Here is a 20,139-nt window from a genome sequence, read left to right on the forward strand (position 1 = left end):
GGGGTTTCTACCTGGGTATTGGTTTCTTCCCCCATAGCAATGCGTGGTGGGAAAGGGAAAATACTTCAGGAATGAGGACTTTTCGTGACGTCATTTATTTAGTCTAGGTGAGGAATTTTGCTCTTTAACTACAGGAAAGTGGCGGATTCCCAGGGGCTGGAAACCGGCCTAGAGAACATCCACCGAAGACGTAAAGCGCGTTGAGTTTATTTATAAGGGTACCCCGAGGGAGAGAGGTGGCGGAAACCCCCGTTTGGCCGGCTTTCTATGGCTGGAGCCTGCCGAACCTTGAACTGCTCCCTCCCGAGGAAGGGGAACGGGCGTCCCCAGTAGGAAGGTCCGCGCAAGGCGGCGGGGGCGGCTTCCCCACGGGGCCGTCCGGTCGCCGGGCCTCCCCAGTAAGTAAGGAAGTCCCCTTTTCCAAGTCCTTATGGCTTCTGGAAACCGCCGGTCCCGTTGGGAGGAAGGGGGGGCGAGGTCGGCGGGAGCGGTCCCGGGACGTGGGAAGATGCTGGGCAGGCGGGAAGCGGCAGGAAGAGGCGGGACTCCTGCCTTTTGTCTCCTGGTTCTCAGCCCGGAGTCAGCCACGAGAAGCCCTCCCGCCAGACGCCTCAGCCCGCGGGAGCGGGAGCGGGTCCGGGAATCCGCCGGGCGCGGCGGGGCGGGCCGGAGAGAGGCCACGCCCTCCGGGGGCTTCTTTAAAAGGCGGTCCGCGCGCGCCAGCCGCGGCTCCTGGCTCCTTGCGCGCTCTCTCCGGTCCGGCCTCTCTAGCTCCGCCCGCAGTGCGTGTGCCCGCCTCTGACTCGAGTGAGTAGGGGCGGTGGGGGCGTCTCCTCCCAGCAGTCCACCCTGGGGGAGGGGGCTCCCACTGCCACCTGGGTCCTGCGGCCACCCTTCCTGTAGTCTCACGTCCCCAGCCTGGCCCGCGTTTGCGCTCCCACGCGTCCTCCTACCTTACGCCTCAGTTTCTCCCAGCCACCCCCCGACCCCCAACACACCTGCTGTATTCCCCGCGGCCGCCCAGGCCCTGCCTTTGGATCCCAGCCCGCGGGGCAGGTAAATAGCTCTGAGTAACCTTTAATTTCTCAATACTGGTGCCTCTAGAGGAGAGGCGGCGTCGGGAATTTAGCGTCGCTATTTAATCCACCTTTTAGCAGCCTGGGCCCCCCCACCCCCACCCCCTCACCTGGAGCGGGTCCTCTCTCCGCCGTTGGGAAAGGGGTCTGATCTCTGGGTCTCCTGGGTCTCCAGGGTGCAAGCCGAGCCCGACCTTCAAGGGGCTGGTCGAGTTAGGTGGGGGCTTCTGCAGTTCCCCCGGGCCCTCATTTGTCCCCTTATTCCGAACAGAGCTCCTGGCATCCCCATTGTTTGGTGGTCTCTGCCCACCAAGTACCAAACCTTAAATGTTTAACGGACGGTAAGGAAATGTCACTCGATCTCATATTTTTCCAGAACTTTCTACCAGTCAGGTATAAATTAAGATGCCAGAACGTTTGGTTGTGAAATTCTGCAACAGGTCCTGAAAGTCCCCTACTGGGTTCCAAGCTGGATTCAAGAGCTCCACGTAGTCACCCCCCACCCCCTGGGGGGAGGGGAAGGCTCTCTAAACCAGCGGTTTCCCCTCCCCCTTCGAAGCTGGGATGTATGTTGAAAGATAGTGGTTTAAATGGTTACTGGAAATTTTAGCCTGTTTTATTTGCAGTTGGAACACATTTTATCGTTATAAAGAAAATCTCTTTGAGGTGGCAGTTTTAAAACTTGGACTGTGAAAAATCTCTTTAGTTATTGACCTTCCTAATGGACCTGTTTTAAAGCTCTGTTTAAAACAAAACAAAACCCAAGACTTCATTCAAATAGGACAACCATGAAATTGGCTATACTTTGACCCAAAATTTTCAGGAAAGAATTGGTGATAGATTTTTAAAAGGGGGAAATCTCACATAACTTCAAAACTACATAGCAAAGTATTAGTGATTTTATGAAGTACTATCCGGTCTTCACTATTCTTAAGTTGATTGTCACTGACTCTTTTATCACTAGTTCTCAGGGTCCTTCATCCTCAGCATTCGGTTTAGAGCACTGCAGAGGCAAAATCTACATCATGAATCTGTGAAACTGTGTTTGCTTGTGTGCCTTGGTTGGATTGGAACCTCTACTGGTTAAGTGAAGGAATGAGAGAATAAGGTGCAATTGTTGGGAGCAAAGATTTAATTTGACTCAGCAATAGATATTTTAGATTTGATATAAAGTTTTTATCATGAATTTTTAATGGATTCTTTCCAATGTATTCAGTGAATTTTGATCAGTACCGTTCTATGCTAAGTACTATGTTGAAAGCAGTACTGATTGGAGGCCTCTCCTCGTGAAATTGCAGAGTCACCCAGATTTGGGTGAAATTGTATTTTATCCTTAAACAGAATGTTAATATAGAAAAAAAAAATCAAGAAATGAGGAGCTTTCAAAATCTGGGTCTAGATGCAACCCTGTTCCTAAACAGCTGTAGAGATCTGGGTATCTAGTTTTTTTTGTCTATGTTAAAAATGACATGCATCAAATGAGATGGTGAGAGAGAGCCCTCTAAGGGAAAGGAGGCATGACAAGGCAGGAAGGGCAGAAATGAACCACTCTGGCCAGAATTCACATTCCAGCAGCAGCACCCATTGGCTTAGTGCCCTCAAGCAAGTTAACTTTATTCTCTGGTCTTGATTACTTGTCCTGTAAGATGGGTATAATAGCACATACCTTAAAGGGTTGTTGTAAGGAATATAAATGTGTGAACAAATTTCCAGCATGGGAGAAATTTCTTGGGATTAGATAACATTCTGCACTTTTCTAAGTATATGTGGGAAATGAATAGCAGTGAAAGTGTCTTCTGGGAGAAAGCTGACTCAGACTTGTCTCAGTATCTCCTAAGCCTTGCCAAGGGGCCAGCTTTTCTCCCTTTGTGAATATTCACAGGTTTTCCTCAAGGCACCATATTATTTCCTGGGCTGATATTTTACAGCTGTCTCTTGAGTTCTTTTGGACTGGGATCTTCATACTCCCTTGGGGCCTCAATTATCTAGGTGTGGATTTCTAACTGTTTCTGAGTCACAGACCTCTTGACAGCCCTGTGAAGCCTCTGGGTCCCTTCTCAAAATTCTTTTAAGTTCTTAAGATAAAGTACATGGTACTGAATTTACTGATGCCAACCCAGACTTTAAAGGAATCTGTGGACTCGGTTAAGAGTCCGGATTTAGGGGAGTGTTTATCAGTCTGAATTTGAGAGAGGCCAGCTTCAATTTGTAAAAATTTTATTGTTAAATCACAGAGGAAGAACCAACCAGTATCCCACCTATATTATGAATCACTTGCAAATGATATCAGATTCCTTGCATTTTTGTTTAAGATCTCATTGTGCCAACACTGCTAATTGTCTATGATTAATGAAAAAAAGACAGACACCCGGAAGGACCTCAAAGTTCACTCTAGTAAAGAAACTTTCATGGTGGCTTCACAAAGGAGAAAAATAGAAAATTGAGACCTTATTTAGTACATAGAAGTGCAGGAAATACCCAGCTTAAAAAGAACCTGTGCCATAGAAGGAGGACAGTACTACTATATTTCTATTGCTAGCAGTGGCTTAGTTTTAACAAACACTATTAATTTGGGGCTGGGGCTAGGGCTGGGGCTGTAGCTCAGTGGCAGAGCGCTTGCCTAGCATGCGTGAGGTACTAGGTTTGATCCTCAGTACCACATAAAAATAAACAAAGTAAAGGCATCTGTCCATCTACAACTACAAATAAATAAATAAATAAAACTAGCAATTTGGAATTGGGATTTTATTGGTATTTGTTTTTAAGTTGAATTAGTAATTTTTTTTGGATTCATAGTTATGAATCACTTAATATCTCTCTGTCTCAGGTTTGCTCTATATAAAGTGGGAATAATGGTAATTAATGCCTAGGATTAAATTAATAAGCAAACTATTTAACATGATTAAAGGATACAGTAAACTTTATAAAGTACTTTTAATTATTACTACCTGTCACATGGCAGACGCTATTCCAAGTGTTCTACGTATATTGCTTATTCACAGAATTGCCTTATGATATAAATAAGTATTGTTTCCATTTTTTAAAAAAGGAAAGTAGCAGATCAAATAACCAACTTGTGATTATTTGGCAAATAGATAGGGGTCTTAGCATTTAATTCTAGGTCTAGCTCCATGTGAAAATCATGTAAATGATAAATTATTGGCATAGTTAACTATCTTGTAGTTTGCACAGATTATGGATTGCTATGGCAGATGCCAGGGGTCAGGATTACCAAGTTTATAGCATAGTTGCATTTTAATTACAGTATGTGATTTGGCATACTGTAGTAATCCAGATTTGTGTCAAGAATTTTGCTGTACTCCAAGCTGAAGACATAAGTGGTTAATAGCATATAGAATTAGTTAGAATGGTAAAGCTGAAGTAAACACAGAAGGGTTTATTAGGTAGAAGGAAGGTTTTCCTCTTGGTGAGGTTAACAGCTTTTTGGTAGAAAGAAGTAGTTTGGATGTGAGATTGACATGCAGAAGCCACTAGCCACTTAGCTGGGTGAATGAAGATTTAATGGAGAGAGGTACATTCCTCTGTTTGTTGTTTGGTAAATCAAGTACTTATAATTCACAGGGATTCAGATGGCCTCAGTACTCACTGTTCTTTGCAGAAAATCGGATGTAGGAGTTTGGGGACAGCTTGTAATTCTGGAGACAAAACATGAGCCTGATTTGATGCTTTGGAAGTTACTTTGGAGATCAGTGACCTCAGCAAGTCACCTAACAATGGAACCTGGTAGCCATATTCAGGTCAAGGAGTGCTTCTGAAGGAAAAGGAAGCCAACACGTGTGGCATACTGGCATTTTTCCAGGTACTTTGCAAATGCTATCTCATTAAATCTTTACAACCACCTGTGAGATACTTCTCATTCATTTTCACATTTCAGCTAAAGAAGTTGAGGCTCAGAGTTTAAAGAACTTGGCCAGCTGCTAACTGACTTTCATATTTAAGTCTGCCTAATTCTTGAGTTCCATATTCTTTCTTGCTGTGGTTTCCATGGCAGACATTACTAATCACAGTAATTTTTAATGCAGGTCAATGACTGAACTTCACAGTCGTCTTCAGCATAGTCACAGGAATCCACTGTCAGAGGATCTGCAAGATGAAACTGTTTTGCCATTCCTACAAAATGAAAACCATGCATACTTCTTTTTTTTTAAAGATCAATAAATTTAATTGCATTTTAAAAATACATATGTATATATAGCATTTTACCATATGGAAGAAAAGTCAAGAGATGAATGACAAATCTAGGGAAATATTGGCAATTCATAGCACATAGGGCTAATTCTTTTGAGTACTAAAAGATCTACCCCAAATCAATAAGAAAAAGATAAATATCCAAAGAAAAAACAAAAAGGATATAATGAATAACTCTAAAACATATGAAAATATGTTCTACACTACTCATAATAAATAAAAATAAATTATAATCACTAGATATCATTTTTCAAGTATTAGTTTTCACATACTGAAAGGCTTGAAATAACATTCAGTTGAGAGTGAAGAAACAGCAGTCTCATAATGGTATTAAGAATATGACCAGTTAGAAATATACTGTAATAATTCAGGGTAGTTATATTCTATAAGGTTGTAATGAACATTGAATTTACAAATACTGAGCCATTGCTCTTAGGAGAAACAAAGGGGTAGGTTACTGTGGGCCTCTGGTTACATTTTCAACAACTTATCAATAAATACCCTTATTTTTATGTGTGTTTCTGTTTAAAGAAACCTTTTTAAAATATTTTTATTTTTTTCTCCACATTTTTGGATTGGTACATTATTGTACATACTGATGGAATTTGTTACATATTTGTCCATTCACACAATACACAGTATGACAATATAATTTGTTTTAACATACATTTTCTTGCAAATAATTAATTTAACACAGTATTTCTTTATAATTACCTTACCTAAGAAAGGCTTAACATTTTCTTGGCCCTACATAATGTGCCTATAAATTTCTTTGGCTCTAAAAAGTCTTATAACAATGCTGTACTCTATGCCTTTTAATTTGGTCATCATTTCATGACTCCACACAATCAGCTGCCTTTCCATATCTTCATGCATAGATGTTACTTTAGCATTTTCTGAAGAAGCCTCACATAGAGATTGGTGAATTTCCCTTTCCCTTTTCTAGATGGACTGTGTTGTTTGTTCATTAGCAATAATGACTCCACAGCCATGAGCACTGTAGCTTGAGCCCAGGAGAGGTTATCTAACATGTATGGAAACCATGTAGACTTCTAAAGGCCTTTTCTATGTGCCTCTTTGTCATTGGTTATGTTGTATTGCCATCATTTATTTACATGTTTTTCCCACCAGTGTAAACACCCTGAGAATCAGACATCCTTCCTCATAACCATTTTATCCTCAGCTTCTATCTCAGTATATGGCTCATGACACTTTTTTTTTTTTTTTTTTTTTTTTTTTGTGGTACTGGGGATTGAACCCAGGGCTTTGCACATTAGGGAAGCACTCTATCATTGAGGAACATCTCCAGTCCCAGTGTATGGCTTTTAAAATGCTGTATTACATTTATAGGAGAGCTTCCCAAACAGTAAAGCACTGTGCAGTGTTTATAAGCTGCCCCTAACAGTTACTTGAGATACAGAAATGAAGTCAGAAGTTAGCTGGATGAGGGAGGGAAGGAAGGCAGTTGCCTTGATGGGAAGGGGTTGGGGCATAATGAGAGACTAGATATGTACTGTATGGGATGGGGAGGGGAAGTGAGTATTGATAATGAATGTTGAACATTGTGAAATATTGGTAATAGACTAATCATTTATTGAGTGCCTGTCTCAGTAAATTCTTGTAACTATAAAGAAGGTACACTTATCTTCATTTTACATAAAAGGGAAATGACACTATGTTGGCTGCAGAACTCATGCTCTTAATTTGCTTTTAGGCAAAACTGTCTTAAAAGCCAGGTTAAGGATTTGGCTTCAGTAGGAGAAGAGACATGGACCATGTAGTGGATCACCAAGACATGGAGAGGCCGTCCTTGGCTCAGCATGTTCATTAGCTAAAGGAAGTAGACTGAGAAGGGAGTTTGGGTAGCAGAATAAAAACGTTTTAGGACAGGCATCAAGTAAAGCTTATTTTCTAATTAACTGCAGCTCTCAAATACTAGCCTTTTAAAAATCATTGTAATTAGGGACACTGCTACAAATTTATGTTCTTTACATGACACTCTTTCTTGGCTCATGATAAAACTGATTTATAAAAATTTTCACTTTTGAGGAATTGAATCATAGCCAGGTTCTAGTGTAATAACAAAACCTTCTATGTAGTAACACAGTGTCAGAGCTTCTGGAAGCATTTAAAATCTGGGTTTATGGAGAGACTCACTCCAGACCTTCAGTACTAGATCAAGTAACAAACTAAGTAGTCACAAATAGACTTGAAATGTATGAATTCAGGCAGGTCACTCAGATTAAAGTAAATGCAGCGCCTATAGTATAAGAATGACTCGTATGGTCACTTTGTAGCACTCAGTTGGTTACCTAGAGAATAGTTAACTTTACCACAAGGTGAGTCAGATTTAGATGATAGTAATTTCCTTGAAGGGTAAGTCTTGGGAATTTTGGGTGGTGCCTTAGATTGGGGAGAGGCAGGAAGGAGTGATTGCACATAGGTGTTCAATTGTAAATCAAGTGTTTTACTGTAATGCAGTGGGTAAATCCTAGTGCTGGAACTCTGTCAGACTCTGAAAACCAAAGAACAAGACTAAATATTGTTACTAGACAAACCATTTATTTAAACCTATGTTTGGCCTATTTTCTGAGATATGTGTAAAGTGGGATTTTATTTCTGCTCTTGCCATTCTAGAAATTAATACATAAGATTTGGGAAAAGCATGCAGTCCACATAGCTCAGTGCAGATCCAGTTTGCTGTGATTAATGACAGCTGTTGTGGAGTACTGCCACCAAAGGCTTACAAGAAAAATGAGGCCTCACATTTTTTTCAATATGTACAGCAATGCCAAGAGTGACAGAATTGGAAGATCATCACACATCCTCCTGCCAAATTCAGGAAACGTCCTTAGGGGTTCAGCCTAAAAGTGTAAATTTGAACTTCATTTCTTAATCACCACTGTAGGTGGAGCTGTTGTTATTACACTTCAGTGTATTTTAATGTCCCAGACAAAAAGGTTTGAGTGATTAACCTACTGATTTTTCCCTACCCTCTTTGCAGCTCTGCAGCTGTGCTCTTTAGGGGTGGTTCAGTGGGTTTTCCTATTGGAGTACTGATTTTTATCTTCACAATACTCTGTTTCCCCATATATAAGATAAGAAAACTAACCTCAAGTTGAACAATATTATAGTAGTTGAGTTAACCCAAGTCTGTCTAAACCAATCAGCCTACCTATTCTTCCTTCTTTCCATTATGAAATATTTCAGATATACAAAATAGAGAATAATTTAAAAGAAAACCCAAAGGTAACTACCCACTATCCATCCTAAAAAAGAAAACATCAATTCAGCTGAGGCTTTCTGAAAATGCTCTAGTACATTATTTGTCTGTGTGCCAGAAAAGGTTATTTTAGAACTTAGGAAAGCCCTTAAACTGGATGGAACAGTGTTTTGATATATGCCAATTGTCTGGTAGGTGGTGTGGGAAATACAGAGATGTGGTCCTCACCTCAATGGACAGAAGTTTCTAACATGGTACATTGAATGCTTTGAAACATGGTAGGCATTTCCTGAAAGCTGACACTTCCACATTTGGCTAGTGTGGCACGTACAGTAGAAATTAAAGACAACTTACAACAAGGAAATTTACAGTAATTCAGAGTTACATAAGAAAAAGGAATGCTGTTTCCTCCTTTTAAAAAAATCTAGGCGGCTCTTCACTAGCAAGAGAAGAACATAAAGTGATTAGTTGGGTTTTTAAAATTTTATTTTCAAATATTATTCAAAGACTATCTTATTTTAACCTTGATCCTAATAGAAATCTGACTCCTTAATGGTGATTGCTGCAAAGTAAGTGTGTGTGAAAATGAAAGGTACCAGATATTAAACACTTCTTCACCTTCTAATAAAAGAAATGCCTCAACAATAGCAAAGTATTTTAAGAGCCAGCTGATGCTGGGATCCAGTTCAAATAATTGTAGTGTCTACATGTACAGCCCAGACTCCCATCTTTTGTAGTCTTAGGACTCATGAGGGAACCTGTTGGGTGTCTGTTGTGTCCATGAGTATTATAGAACACAAAAAACTTAGGAGTCAAGGTGCCAAGTCAGTGTCACTGATTGCACTCTAAACTGAAGCCAGCAGAGGCTGGTGGGGCCAAAGCTCTGTGTCTTAGGTTTGGCAGTCAGGCTCAAGTTTCATTCTAGGTTTAAATAATAGAGCACCTTTCATCAGGAAAGAGAATAAAAGATTTATGCAGCTACACAAAGGAAAGCTTGCAAGTATACTGTGTTGTGGCAACATATTGATCCTATGTGGATTCCTTCAGAGTAAGGATGGTAACACTGTGGATCCTTGGAATTCCTTGTTCCTATCTGCAAACTGATTTTGACAGTTCAGTGATTTTATTTTATCAATTGTGTGTGAGTGTGTGTGTGTGGGCGGGGGGGGGGGGAGCTATGTGTAGATGTTGTTTGATTCTAGGAGCAGAAATTCTAATTCCAAAGTGCCTAAAAGGGAATTTATTGGCTCACATAACTGAGTGCAGGGTAAGATGAGGCACAGCTGAATTGGGACTGAAGGGCTCTTGTTTCCTCTATGCTAGATTCATTCATCGGTACTTCTATAGTGGCTAGGCTGCTGCAAGCACCTTTACCTCTTATTCACAAAGCTCTAAATCAAAGCTCTGGGTTTAACTTTCAGTAAATTGGAATTGGTTATGTACCCATTCCTAAACTAGTAACTACAACAAGAAGGGGGAGTGCATTGATCTGACTGGCAATGACTGAGTCACATACCCAGCCCTGGAGTTTGAGGTTGCTATGGTTTGAGTGGTTTTATCCCTTCCAGAACTTGTTGAAATTTAATCTCTAATAACAGGATCCAGAGGTAGGGCCTAAAAAAAGGAATTTAGGAATGAAAGGATTAATACCACTATAAATAAGGCTTATGGGGCTGGGTAGGTGGGGTTCTCTGCGCTTCTGTTACGTGAGGACAAAGCCTTTCTCCTCTGGAGGTGCCATCTTGGAAATGGAGACCAGGGCTTGCCCAGACACAAAACCTGGTGTCTTGATATTAGAGTTCCCTGCCCCCAAAACTGAGAAATAAATATCTGTTCTTTATAAATTACCCAGTCTCAAGTATTCTTTTATGGTAGCATTAAACAGGCTGAGACCGGGATAGAGTCAATATTATCTAAACCAAACTATTTGTGGTAAAGGACTGTGTAGGAATCCATCTCGACTTAACTATAGCCATGCTGGACATGACCTCACTTTTGTCTACCAGATGGCCCTGGCATACACCCAAAGCCCTATAGGACCAAGTCATTAAGATAGTTAGCTGAGCCAGCTGTTGATGCCTGGAATGTTTCTTAACAAACATTGGACATGTTAATCAATTTTGAGAAAGGCCAGGTACATTCCAGTTGGCCATAGTCCACCTTTGTCTCAGTGTAGCATATAAATCCTTACTACCTCCCTTGAGGTATGGGGATCCTCCTTTCTGCTGCCCAAGACAGGTTTCTATCAGTAAGTCTCCCTACAAATTACGCTTTGTACAGTCCTGGATCTGTGTGCCTCTTCTTTGGTCTTTTGACCCCTTTCACCTTTGGTGACTGTTTCTCATAGAACAGGAACAGATTTTTCAAAAAAAAAAAAAAATGTTTTTAAAATTTCCAAGTACAAGTCCATCCGGATATCATGCTCTTGGTCATTGTGGCATAATACATAAAAATTTTTGTTAGTTCCTTTTCTTTTGTAGTAACAGGATTATATATAATCCAGTCTCAGGTATTCTGTTACTACTTATTTGGCTTATAGTTCAGGAGGCTGGGAAGTCCAAGATTGGGCACCAGCATCTATCTCCCTGGCTTCTGGTAAGGCCATGTGCTATTGCATGCATGGTGGAAAAGTGGAAGGGCAAGCAGGTGCATCCAAAGACAGGATGAGAGAAGATCTTATCACAACTCTCTAGTGTGATAACCCACTCTTTTTTTTTTGAGAGAGAGAGAATTTCTAATGTTTATTTTTGTTTGTATGTGGTGCTGAGGATCGAACCCAGGCCACACGCATACCAGGCGAGCGCGCTACCGCTTAAGCCACATCCACATGGGGGTGGGGGGGGGGTAGGTAATTACTGTGTTTTTTAGATACCACTCAGGAACCGGCAGACAAAATGTGTCTTCTAGCAGAATGACTTTATTTCTGGCTAAGGCGGTTGAGGATGCTGGTCATTCAGAACCAGGCATTTAAAACTCTGTCCCAATAGACCAATTTGAGAGGGAATTGAGAGGATTTTTGATTCCATGTCCTAGTAAGCTAGCCTAGGATTTAACCTTCCAGCTCTACATCACATTAGTCCACATTGTTCAGAGGTTATTCTGACACACAAACAGTTCATGTTTCTGGGAAGAGAAGTTGGTAGCTTTTTCTGTATGGTCTGACAGATCTGTCACGGAAAACCAACTGTTGGCTGGACTAGTGGATGTTGGGTGTAGTTGTGCATAGAAACTGAAATCACAGCCATCTGGGTGGGTGTTTGTTGTGGTTACAGCAGAGCTGCATGCACACAGTTGTACTGGTCACAAACACAGCTATTTGTGCTATAATTGTGCCTAACTTGGGCTGGGGATGTGGCTCAAGCGGTAGCACGCTTGCCTGGCATGCGTGCGGCCCGGGTTCGATCCTCAGCACCACATACAAACAAAGATGTTGTGTCTGCCGAAAAACTAAAAAATAAATAAATAAATATTTAAAAAAAAACATTAAAAAAAAATAATTGTGCCTAACTTTAGCAGACAAATATAAAAGTTTTTCTTGCAAAGCAGCACACTTTCTTCCTCCCTAGAAATTGTTTATGGCTTATATATGTTGAATATTAAGAATTTAGTGCTATTACAGTGAATTAAACATGTAGTAAAAACCTCCACCCAAGTGTTAGCTGTTCAGCTGGGTTTTTTTTAAAGCTCTTTAAAGACTGGGGTGTTCTCTCAGGGCATGTTTGCATTTCCACTCCCCAGCTTCTTTCTTAACTCCTGTGGATTCTACTGCATAGTTTGTTTTGTGCCTGGTGACCTGTACCATTCTATTGAATACAGGTCCTTTGTCTTGTAGGAAAAAAAAAAAAAATTGCATGACAAGCCAGAGTTTCCTAATGAAAGAGCTGCAATTTGGGAGAAGAGATGAGGTTATTTTGGAGGAACGCAGGCCTTTCAAAGATGTGGTTTGAGTGGTTCATAAAGCAACAAGATCTGCAGCTGTCTCCTGGGTTTAAACAGCCCTCTAGGGAGCATGTAAGACAAGCACAGGGGACATTCTGATGAATCCTTTGTTCCTACAGAATGCCTGTCTGGGGAGGTGGAAACAAGTGTGGGGCCTGCGGGAGGACCGTGTACCATGCTGAAGAGGTGCAGTGTGATGGGAGGAGCTTCCACCGCTGCTGCTTTCTGTGTAGTAAGTATCCCCCTATGCCCCACCTTTGACAAAGTTTACATGCAAAATGCTTTCATTTATCTTCTTAAGAAGAAAATTGGTTTTGCTAAGGAAGATGATTTTAGAAGCACTGGTGGGTTTTATCTGCCTGTTGTCAAAGACATTGTGAGATAGCAAATACTTGATAATGAGAGAAATAGAGCTAAAGAGAACCCCCCACACAAATCCCCTCTAATGACAACTGTCTTCAGTTTTAAAATAGTTGAATATCAGTTTAAGAAAGCCATTCATTGATCATGTGAGTCAAATAAATTTTCTTCAGTGATGGATTTATCACATCTAAGGATCCCACCCATATAGATATTTGCCTTATATATTATATATATAGTGAAACTTACGGTAAGAAACCATTTGTTGAAAATAAATTTGCTTACTATAAGAAATAATCTTCAGGAAAAATATATTTGAAATTTGAATTGTCCGATTTCCATAGAAAGCAACATTCAAGGTACCTGGACTTCTTTATAGTGAGAGTGCTTTGCAGATGACGAGAAATAACAAAGAGTTGCGGTTATTAAAAAAAAAAGTTCTCCAGATCAGTGTTTGCTGTGTACATCTGTATAATAGCTACTGTTTCTCAGAAGATTTGGTTTAACCATTTTGGGGAGGAAGTTAGTGACTTTCTTGTTTCTTTTAAGTAATCAAGTTTTCATCAAATTTGTAAGCAAGAAAGCATAGAGACAAAGAGAAATGCAAATACTTTAGAAATTGTTCACAATTTCATCTAAGGTTAAGCCATAATGTCTACACCATAATAAAGTCAGCATTGAGAAAACATCAAGTTCTTGGTAGTTTGTTGCCAGAATAGATGTCACTTTATTCCACTAGAAAGTCTTCAGTGTAAAATAATAGAAACTTCACAATATAACTTTCAACCAGCCAGCTTAGTCATCTTTCCTCCTGTCCTTATTTTTGTCCTCTTTCCCCTTTTCTGCTGCACTGTTTGATTTCCAGCTGCCCAATTGTGCTATCAGTGAGTTCTCTCACAATATACTTTTTCTCAAGCTTAATTGAAGTTTTAGAAAGTGAAATAATGTCTGGGTAAAACATGATGACATGTGGCAATTTTATGAAGTGGGATATGTGGAAATGATTTGTGGCAAGAAATCCATCAAGAAAGAATGTATTCTCCTTTGAGACACAAGAGAAAACAAATTCAGGCTTTAAACCACTTGCTAGTTTTCAGACACACATTCACTGCTGGAGAAGCTAGGAGTAAGGAAGAAAGGAGGGCACTTTCTCCTGTTCTAGGGAACACAGCTAGAATTGTGGATTTAAAACTTTTTTATCCCTGAGGGTGTTTTTAGAGGAGAGACCTACAAAGGCAGCCCCATAAGGCACTCACTACCCTTTTTGTCAGATTGTGATGTGCCAACACTTGGTATGAAAAAGCCAAGAAGGGTTAAGTCTTAAAAGTTGGTAGCAAAGGTTTTAAGATTTTAGGCATTGTTAGTTTTATTCCTTTTGTGCATATGATCGGAGCCATCTCTGAAACTTGTTTCCCTCCTGTCAGAAAGGCAGATCCTTTGAAAAAGTTTGAAGCTTCTAGACGTTAAAATTCCAATACTTTCTAAAGCATATCATGGAGGAAGGCCAATAATTCTCATCTGTAACTTGACCAGTCTAGCTGCTATCTTGTGACTTTGGGAACCACAGGAGAGGTTATGAATGAGAGCCTCTGCCATTACCATTTGTGGACCTCATGGTTCTAAGGAAAAGGGTATTTGTTGGAACATGTTTAAAATCATAACTTTTTCCCCCTTAGTGGTTTGCAGGAAAAATTTAGACAGCACAACAGTGGCAATTCATGATGAGGAGATCTATTGCAAATCCTGCTATGGAAAAAAGTATGGGCCAAAAGGCTATGGTTATGGCCAGGGCGCGGGCACGCTCAACATGGACCGCGGCGAGAGGCTGGGCATCAAGCCAGAGAGGTGAGATAGGAGGATATTTGTTATCTTCAGAAGTGAGTTACAATAGTTAACATTGCTTAATGGTCAGGAATCTGGAAGTTTCTGGATTTTTACTTTAAAAAGTGAACAAAATGTGACTCAGATTTTCTAATGTAAACTACTAACTATTCTTTAATTTCAAAATATTGTGTTTTGTACCTAATGAAGTTCTTACTATTCCAGTGATTTTATATATATAAACAATAATAAATAAATGTTTATTTATTATTGTTGTCAATGGACCTTTATTTATTGATTGATATGGAGTGCTGAGAATCGAACCCAGTTCCTCACACATGCCAGGCAAGTGCTTTGCCACTGAGCCACAACCCACTCCTCCAGTGATTTCTAATATTGGTTTTATAGCATTTCATGGTGTATAAAAGGGTCATGGTGTTCTAAAAAGCAAGTGATTTCATAGCACTTTAGAGACCATATATCATGAAGTGAAATCAGAGAAACATGGTACTTAACCATGACAGGCTTTCCTTACATGCAATTAAGCAGTCAGTGCAAATCCCTCAGTCACTCCTTCCATGTCATAATGTTCTCATCAAGAAATTACTTTTCTCTAACTTAAAAAAAAATGAAATAATTTTGTTTTTAATCCTTTGAGAGACAAATGTGAAACTTTGAAGGTTATAGTACCATAGTATCAGGGTGCTAAATCTGTTAACATTCACTTAATATGTTATATTCAGGCTAAATAATAATGTGTATTACATTATGTCTCACCTCTGTTTTTTTCAGAACACTTTCTTTCCACACTCAAGGTTCCTAAGCCTTCTTAATGACTCTGAAATCCTTGTGTCATGTGGTAATTGGAATACTTGTGGAGATTGAACATCTTCACAGAGTTGGTCTCTAGGGGCAGCATCAAGTGGGAAGAACACGTTCATGGAGGTCAACCTGCATTTTCAGTTCAGGCTCACAACTTACTAATTCTGTAGACCTTCACTAAGTTATTTAATATCTGAGCCCCAAGTTCTTCATCTGTAATACAGTTAATAATTCCATACACTATGAAGTTGTTAAAAGGCAGATGGAAGACTCCATCTGAAGTTGACACAATTGACAGATTTGGAAATTTTTCTTGGACTCTCATAACTACAAGTGATGGATATCATTGTTAACAAGTTTTTAAAGAACACTCTAAAAAGTAGATTATGGAGATTTTTTTAAAAATACACCTACATTAGGGTCAACTGGAGAAACCAATACAGTGAATTAGTACTTTGAATTGGTATTTGTTGCTTAGAATATTTCCGTTGGCCACCCACAAAGGATGTTGTATATTAAACAACTTGGATAGAAGTGTATGAACAATTCCCAAAAATGGAAATAGTGAAGATGAAGATATTGAAGATGCACAGGAAGTATTTGAATAAAATTATTTTATGAAAAAGCAATATTCTAAATTAAGATTTTGATTTTTTTATGTATGTAACTTAATAAGATAACCTAGAAAACATTTTTTTTCCAAGTAGAAAGTATTGACACTTAAGCCACTGCTTATTCAGTGGTGTCATCTATTTTATCTGCTTAACATACAAGGTTCTACAAGGAGGGCCTCAAAGCCCAGATGCTATTCTGCACATGTTAGTATATCTACTTAACTCAATGAAAAACAATTTCTGCTGAGATATGTTCTACCCTGGTGACCTGGAAATAGGGACAAAATACTATTCTGTCTAGAGAAAAAAAATAAAGCTAAACTGAAATAGCCAAATTTTCTAAAATATTTTCCTATGAAGAAAATAGTTTAGTCATACTTTACCTTGCTCAAGATGTACTGGGAAACTGATCTGTAAAACATGCTTAACTTTATTAGTAACTACTTAAGTCAGTTGATCAGTTTGTAGAAAATAATTTTTTTTGGTATTGGGGATTGAACCCAGGGGCACTTAATAATTAAGCCATATCTCTAGACTTTTAAAAATATTTTATTTAGAGTCAGGGTCTCACTGAGTTGCTTAGGGCCTCACTAAATTGCTGAGGCTGGCTTTGAACTAGTGATTCTCCTGCCTCAGCTTCTTGAGCTGCTTATCGGAGACCAGCTAGTTTGCAGAATTTAACTGAAGAATTGTTTAACATTGATTTTTCAGTCTCATATGAAGTACAAAACTAGATATGATTCCAGTGATTCTGATACTGTGAACCTGGGATAAAAATAATTACTTAGTGAAGAGTCTAGCACAGGGCTTATGAATTGTTGAGACTCAGGAACAAGATATTTGAGTATGGGAGTTTGGCTGTCTTTTTGTAGTAATGAGTCTATAAACAGGTTAAACAACTCCAGCCAGCACCTGAGAGTAATTTCTTTATTCTTTCCCCTATGCTGGCTGCAAAGGCTCCAGCCTTGAGACAGGATAGCAATTAAGTTCCGCAGTTCCATAGTTCCTGTCTTCTGGACTTATAAGGGCCTTTTTTGAAACCTTGCCTCATTTTTCCCCCCTTCTACAAGTGTTCAACCTCACAGGCCTACAACAAATCCAAACACTTCAAAATTTGCTCAGAAATATGGAGGTGCTGAGAAGTGTTCCAGATGTGGGGATTCTGTATATGCTGCCGAAAAGATAATTGGAGCTGGAAAGGTAAAGTGCCAATTTGAATTATTAACAATAAATGACTCCTCTCCGCTCACTTGATGCCCCAAACCTCTTCATGTCTCAGTTTTGTGTCTTCTGCTTTGAAGTAAACTTTTTCTAAACCAAATTTCCATCAGAATCAATTTTTTGACATATCACTTCTTTTTTATGTAAATTTTAAAAATTTATATATGACAGTGGAATGCATTACAATTCTTATTACACATATAGAGCACAATTTTTCATATCTCTGGTTGTATACATAGTATATTCACACCAATTCATGTCTTCATACATGTACTTTGGATAGTAATGATCATCACATTCCACCATCTTTAATTACCCCATGCCCCCTCCCTTCAATCCCTCTGCCCTATCTATAGAGTTCATCTATTTCTCCCATGCTCCCGCTCCCTATCCCACTATGAATCAGCCTCCTTATATCAAAGAAAACATTTGGCGTTTGTTTTTGTTTGGATTGGCTAACTTAACACTTAGCATTATCTTCTCTAACTCCGTCCATTTATCTGCAGATGCCATGATTTTATTCTTTTATTGCTGAGTAATATTCCATTGTGTATATATGCTTCTTTTTTTTATCCATTCATCTATTGAAGGGCATCTAGGTTGGATCCACAGTTTAGCTATTGTTTATTGTGCTGCTATAAACATTAATGTGGCAGTGTCCCTGTAGTACGCTGTTTTTAATCCTTTGGGTATAGACTGAGGAGAGGGATAGCTGGTTCAAATGGTGGTTCCATTCCCAATTTTCCAAGAAATCTCCATACTGCTTTCTATATTGGCTGCACCAATTTGCAGTCCCACCAGCAGTGTATGAGTGTACCTTTTTCCCCACATCCTCACCAACACTTATTGTTGTTTGCATAACTGAGGGACACCAGCAGGGTCTGGAAACCCAACATCAAGGTGAGTTACAGATTGACATGTCACTTCTATGTTTAAAACTTGTTTTCATAGGGAATACTCCCAAAGGTCATGAATGAAAAGGGCAAGACTGTCAAACAACCTGGGATCTTCGGGTTAGTCCATGTAATCAGGGTCAGGACATCGGATGCTAATTAGGTGTGTAGATTTAAAAGTTATCATTTTAGCCTCATTAAGATGCCCAGTTCTTAACCAAAAAGTAACAAAAAGAGCACACTAGGTTTGTAGCAAGACCTAAGATTTCCCTTAAAACAGCCTTCCATAATATAGCTCCCAGTCTCCTCTGAATGAAGTTTGAAGACAGCCCTCTTGTGGGTGGCCAAGAATGCAGATACAGAGGAGGGCCAGTGTAGCCTTCTAGTTGAGCTGAGCCACAGCAGCCAGGGGCTTGCTTTGGGTTTATCTTCCTGAGACACTTCTTGCCACATCTAAATTATATTGCAGGAACCAGGGCTCTCAAACATGCTAACACATCTGTCTCTTCCAGCCCTGGCACAAAAACTGTTTCCGATGTGCCAAATGTGGGAAGAGTCTTGAATCCACAACTCTGACCGAGAAAGAAGGTGAAATCTATTGCAAAGGTAAAACTAATGTCCTACTGTTATCAATATGAGTATTCCAGTATTCCATAGCTATTATTTCATGAAGTATCACCAGTATTAAAAAAGCCAAAGTACTCTGAAAACAGAAAGGCAGTGTTGCTAGCTATTTGAAAATACAACATCCAGAGATGTTTACAGATGATGAGAGAACCACAATATCAAGTTCCTGTTCAAAGTGTGCAAGTATATGAGGGTAACAGACAACTTAGCTGATCTGACTGCCATGCTTGTTAAGTCAACATGAGCTGAACTCAAAGGAACCAGAATGTTGGATATAACTTCACAGCTTGAAGATAATTACTACAAGGCACATTTTGCATCTGAAATAAATTGATTTTGGTATAGTCAACAGTTTGGGTTTTTTTTAACTTACGGGAGTTTCTTAAGTAATGCTAGCAAAACACAATGGACTTGGCACTAATTCTCCATTTTCTTTTGTAGGATGTTATGCCAAGAACTTTGGCCCCAAGGGATTTGGCTATGGCCAAGGAGCAGGAGCCCTTGTTCATGCTCAGTAAAAGTGTTAACCCAGAACTAAGCATCACACACTGAGAATCTCTTCATAATCTACACATATAATCTTGTAACACTCCACTACTGTGAAATTCTGCCAGCATGAAGTGCTGTATATTACCCTGTACTTGTATAGGCTAGCTAACTTGTAGGAAGAGAGCACTATATCATTTTACTTTAATTCACCAGCATTTTCAGGAACCAATTCTTTTATATTTTAAATAAAACTTCAGTTTCATATGTGTTCCTTGTCTTTTAATTAATCTTTTGGAGGAGCTGTTTTGATTTCTGTTAATTTTAAATCATTTGGGACCCTACATCTATTTTGTTAAAGACAACCTATCTAGCTGACTCACTAGGCTCATGTTTGAGACACAGGTGTTGAAAAGCGTTTCTTTTAATCTGGAGGATGTGCCTTAGGAGTGTTGTCAGGCAGGTGGTTTCACCATTTCAGCTCCTCAGAGCTGGCATTGAGGAGTACAGATCTTTTCTTTGTGCCTCTTCAGAGCCTAGAACTTCTCTTTTGGAGCAATTTCCCCAAGTGTGGCTTCTGGAGAACCTGCATTAAAACTTCCTGGGAGAATTGAAAGGCAGATCTGAAAGCCCTGCTTCAGCCCCACCAAAGCAGAATCTCTAGAAGTAGGTGAGGCACAAAAGTCCTTCTAACAAGTTCCTCCAAAAGGCACAAACAGACCCAGAGTAGTGGGCACACTATTAAAAAAACAAAACAACAACAAAAAACAACCTTTTGCTATCTGTACTTAAAAGTCATTGCTGGAGCTGGCACTGGGTTCAATCCTTAATACTGCATAAAAATAAAA

General features: G+C 39.6%; 1 protein-coding gene across 3 annotated transcripts; it reads left to right on the plus strand.

The window, feature by feature from the left end:
• The first annotated feature begins 581 nt into the window (after positions 1-581).
• Csrp2 (cysteine and glycine rich protein 2) lies at positions 582-19,556 on the plus strand. 3 transcript variants are annotated; one of them, XM_027929081.2, is made up of 6 exons: positions 582-807; positions 12,567-12,679; positions 14,484-14,652; positions 17,135-17,264; positions 18,691-18,784; positions 19,247-19,556. In XM_027929081.2, the coding sequence occupies exons 2-6, from the start codon at positions 12,568-12,570 to the stop codon at positions 19,321-19,323; spliced, it is 582 nt and encodes a 193-aa protein (XP_027784882.1). In that variant the 5' UTR covers positions 582-807; position 12,567; the 3' UTR covers positions 19,324-19,556. The 3 variants fall into 3 exon arrangements, with proteins under 3 accessions (XP_027784882.1, XP_071465767.1, XP_071465768.1); XM_071609666.1 differs by lacking the exon at positions 582-807 and adding an exon at positions 894-1,056; XM_071609667.1 differs by lacking the exon at positions 582-807 and adding an exon at positions 4,878-4,896.
• The last annotated feature ends 583 nt before the right edge of the window (positions 19,557-20,139 follow it).

Source organism: Marmota flaviventris, chromosome 3 (genome assembly GCF_047511675.1).
Source record: "Marmota flaviventris isolate mMarFla1 chromosome 3, mMarFla1.hap1, whole genome shotgun sequence".
Lineage (NCBI taxonomy): Eukaryota > Metazoa > Chordata > Mammalia > Rodentia > Sciuridae > Marmota > Marmota flaviventris.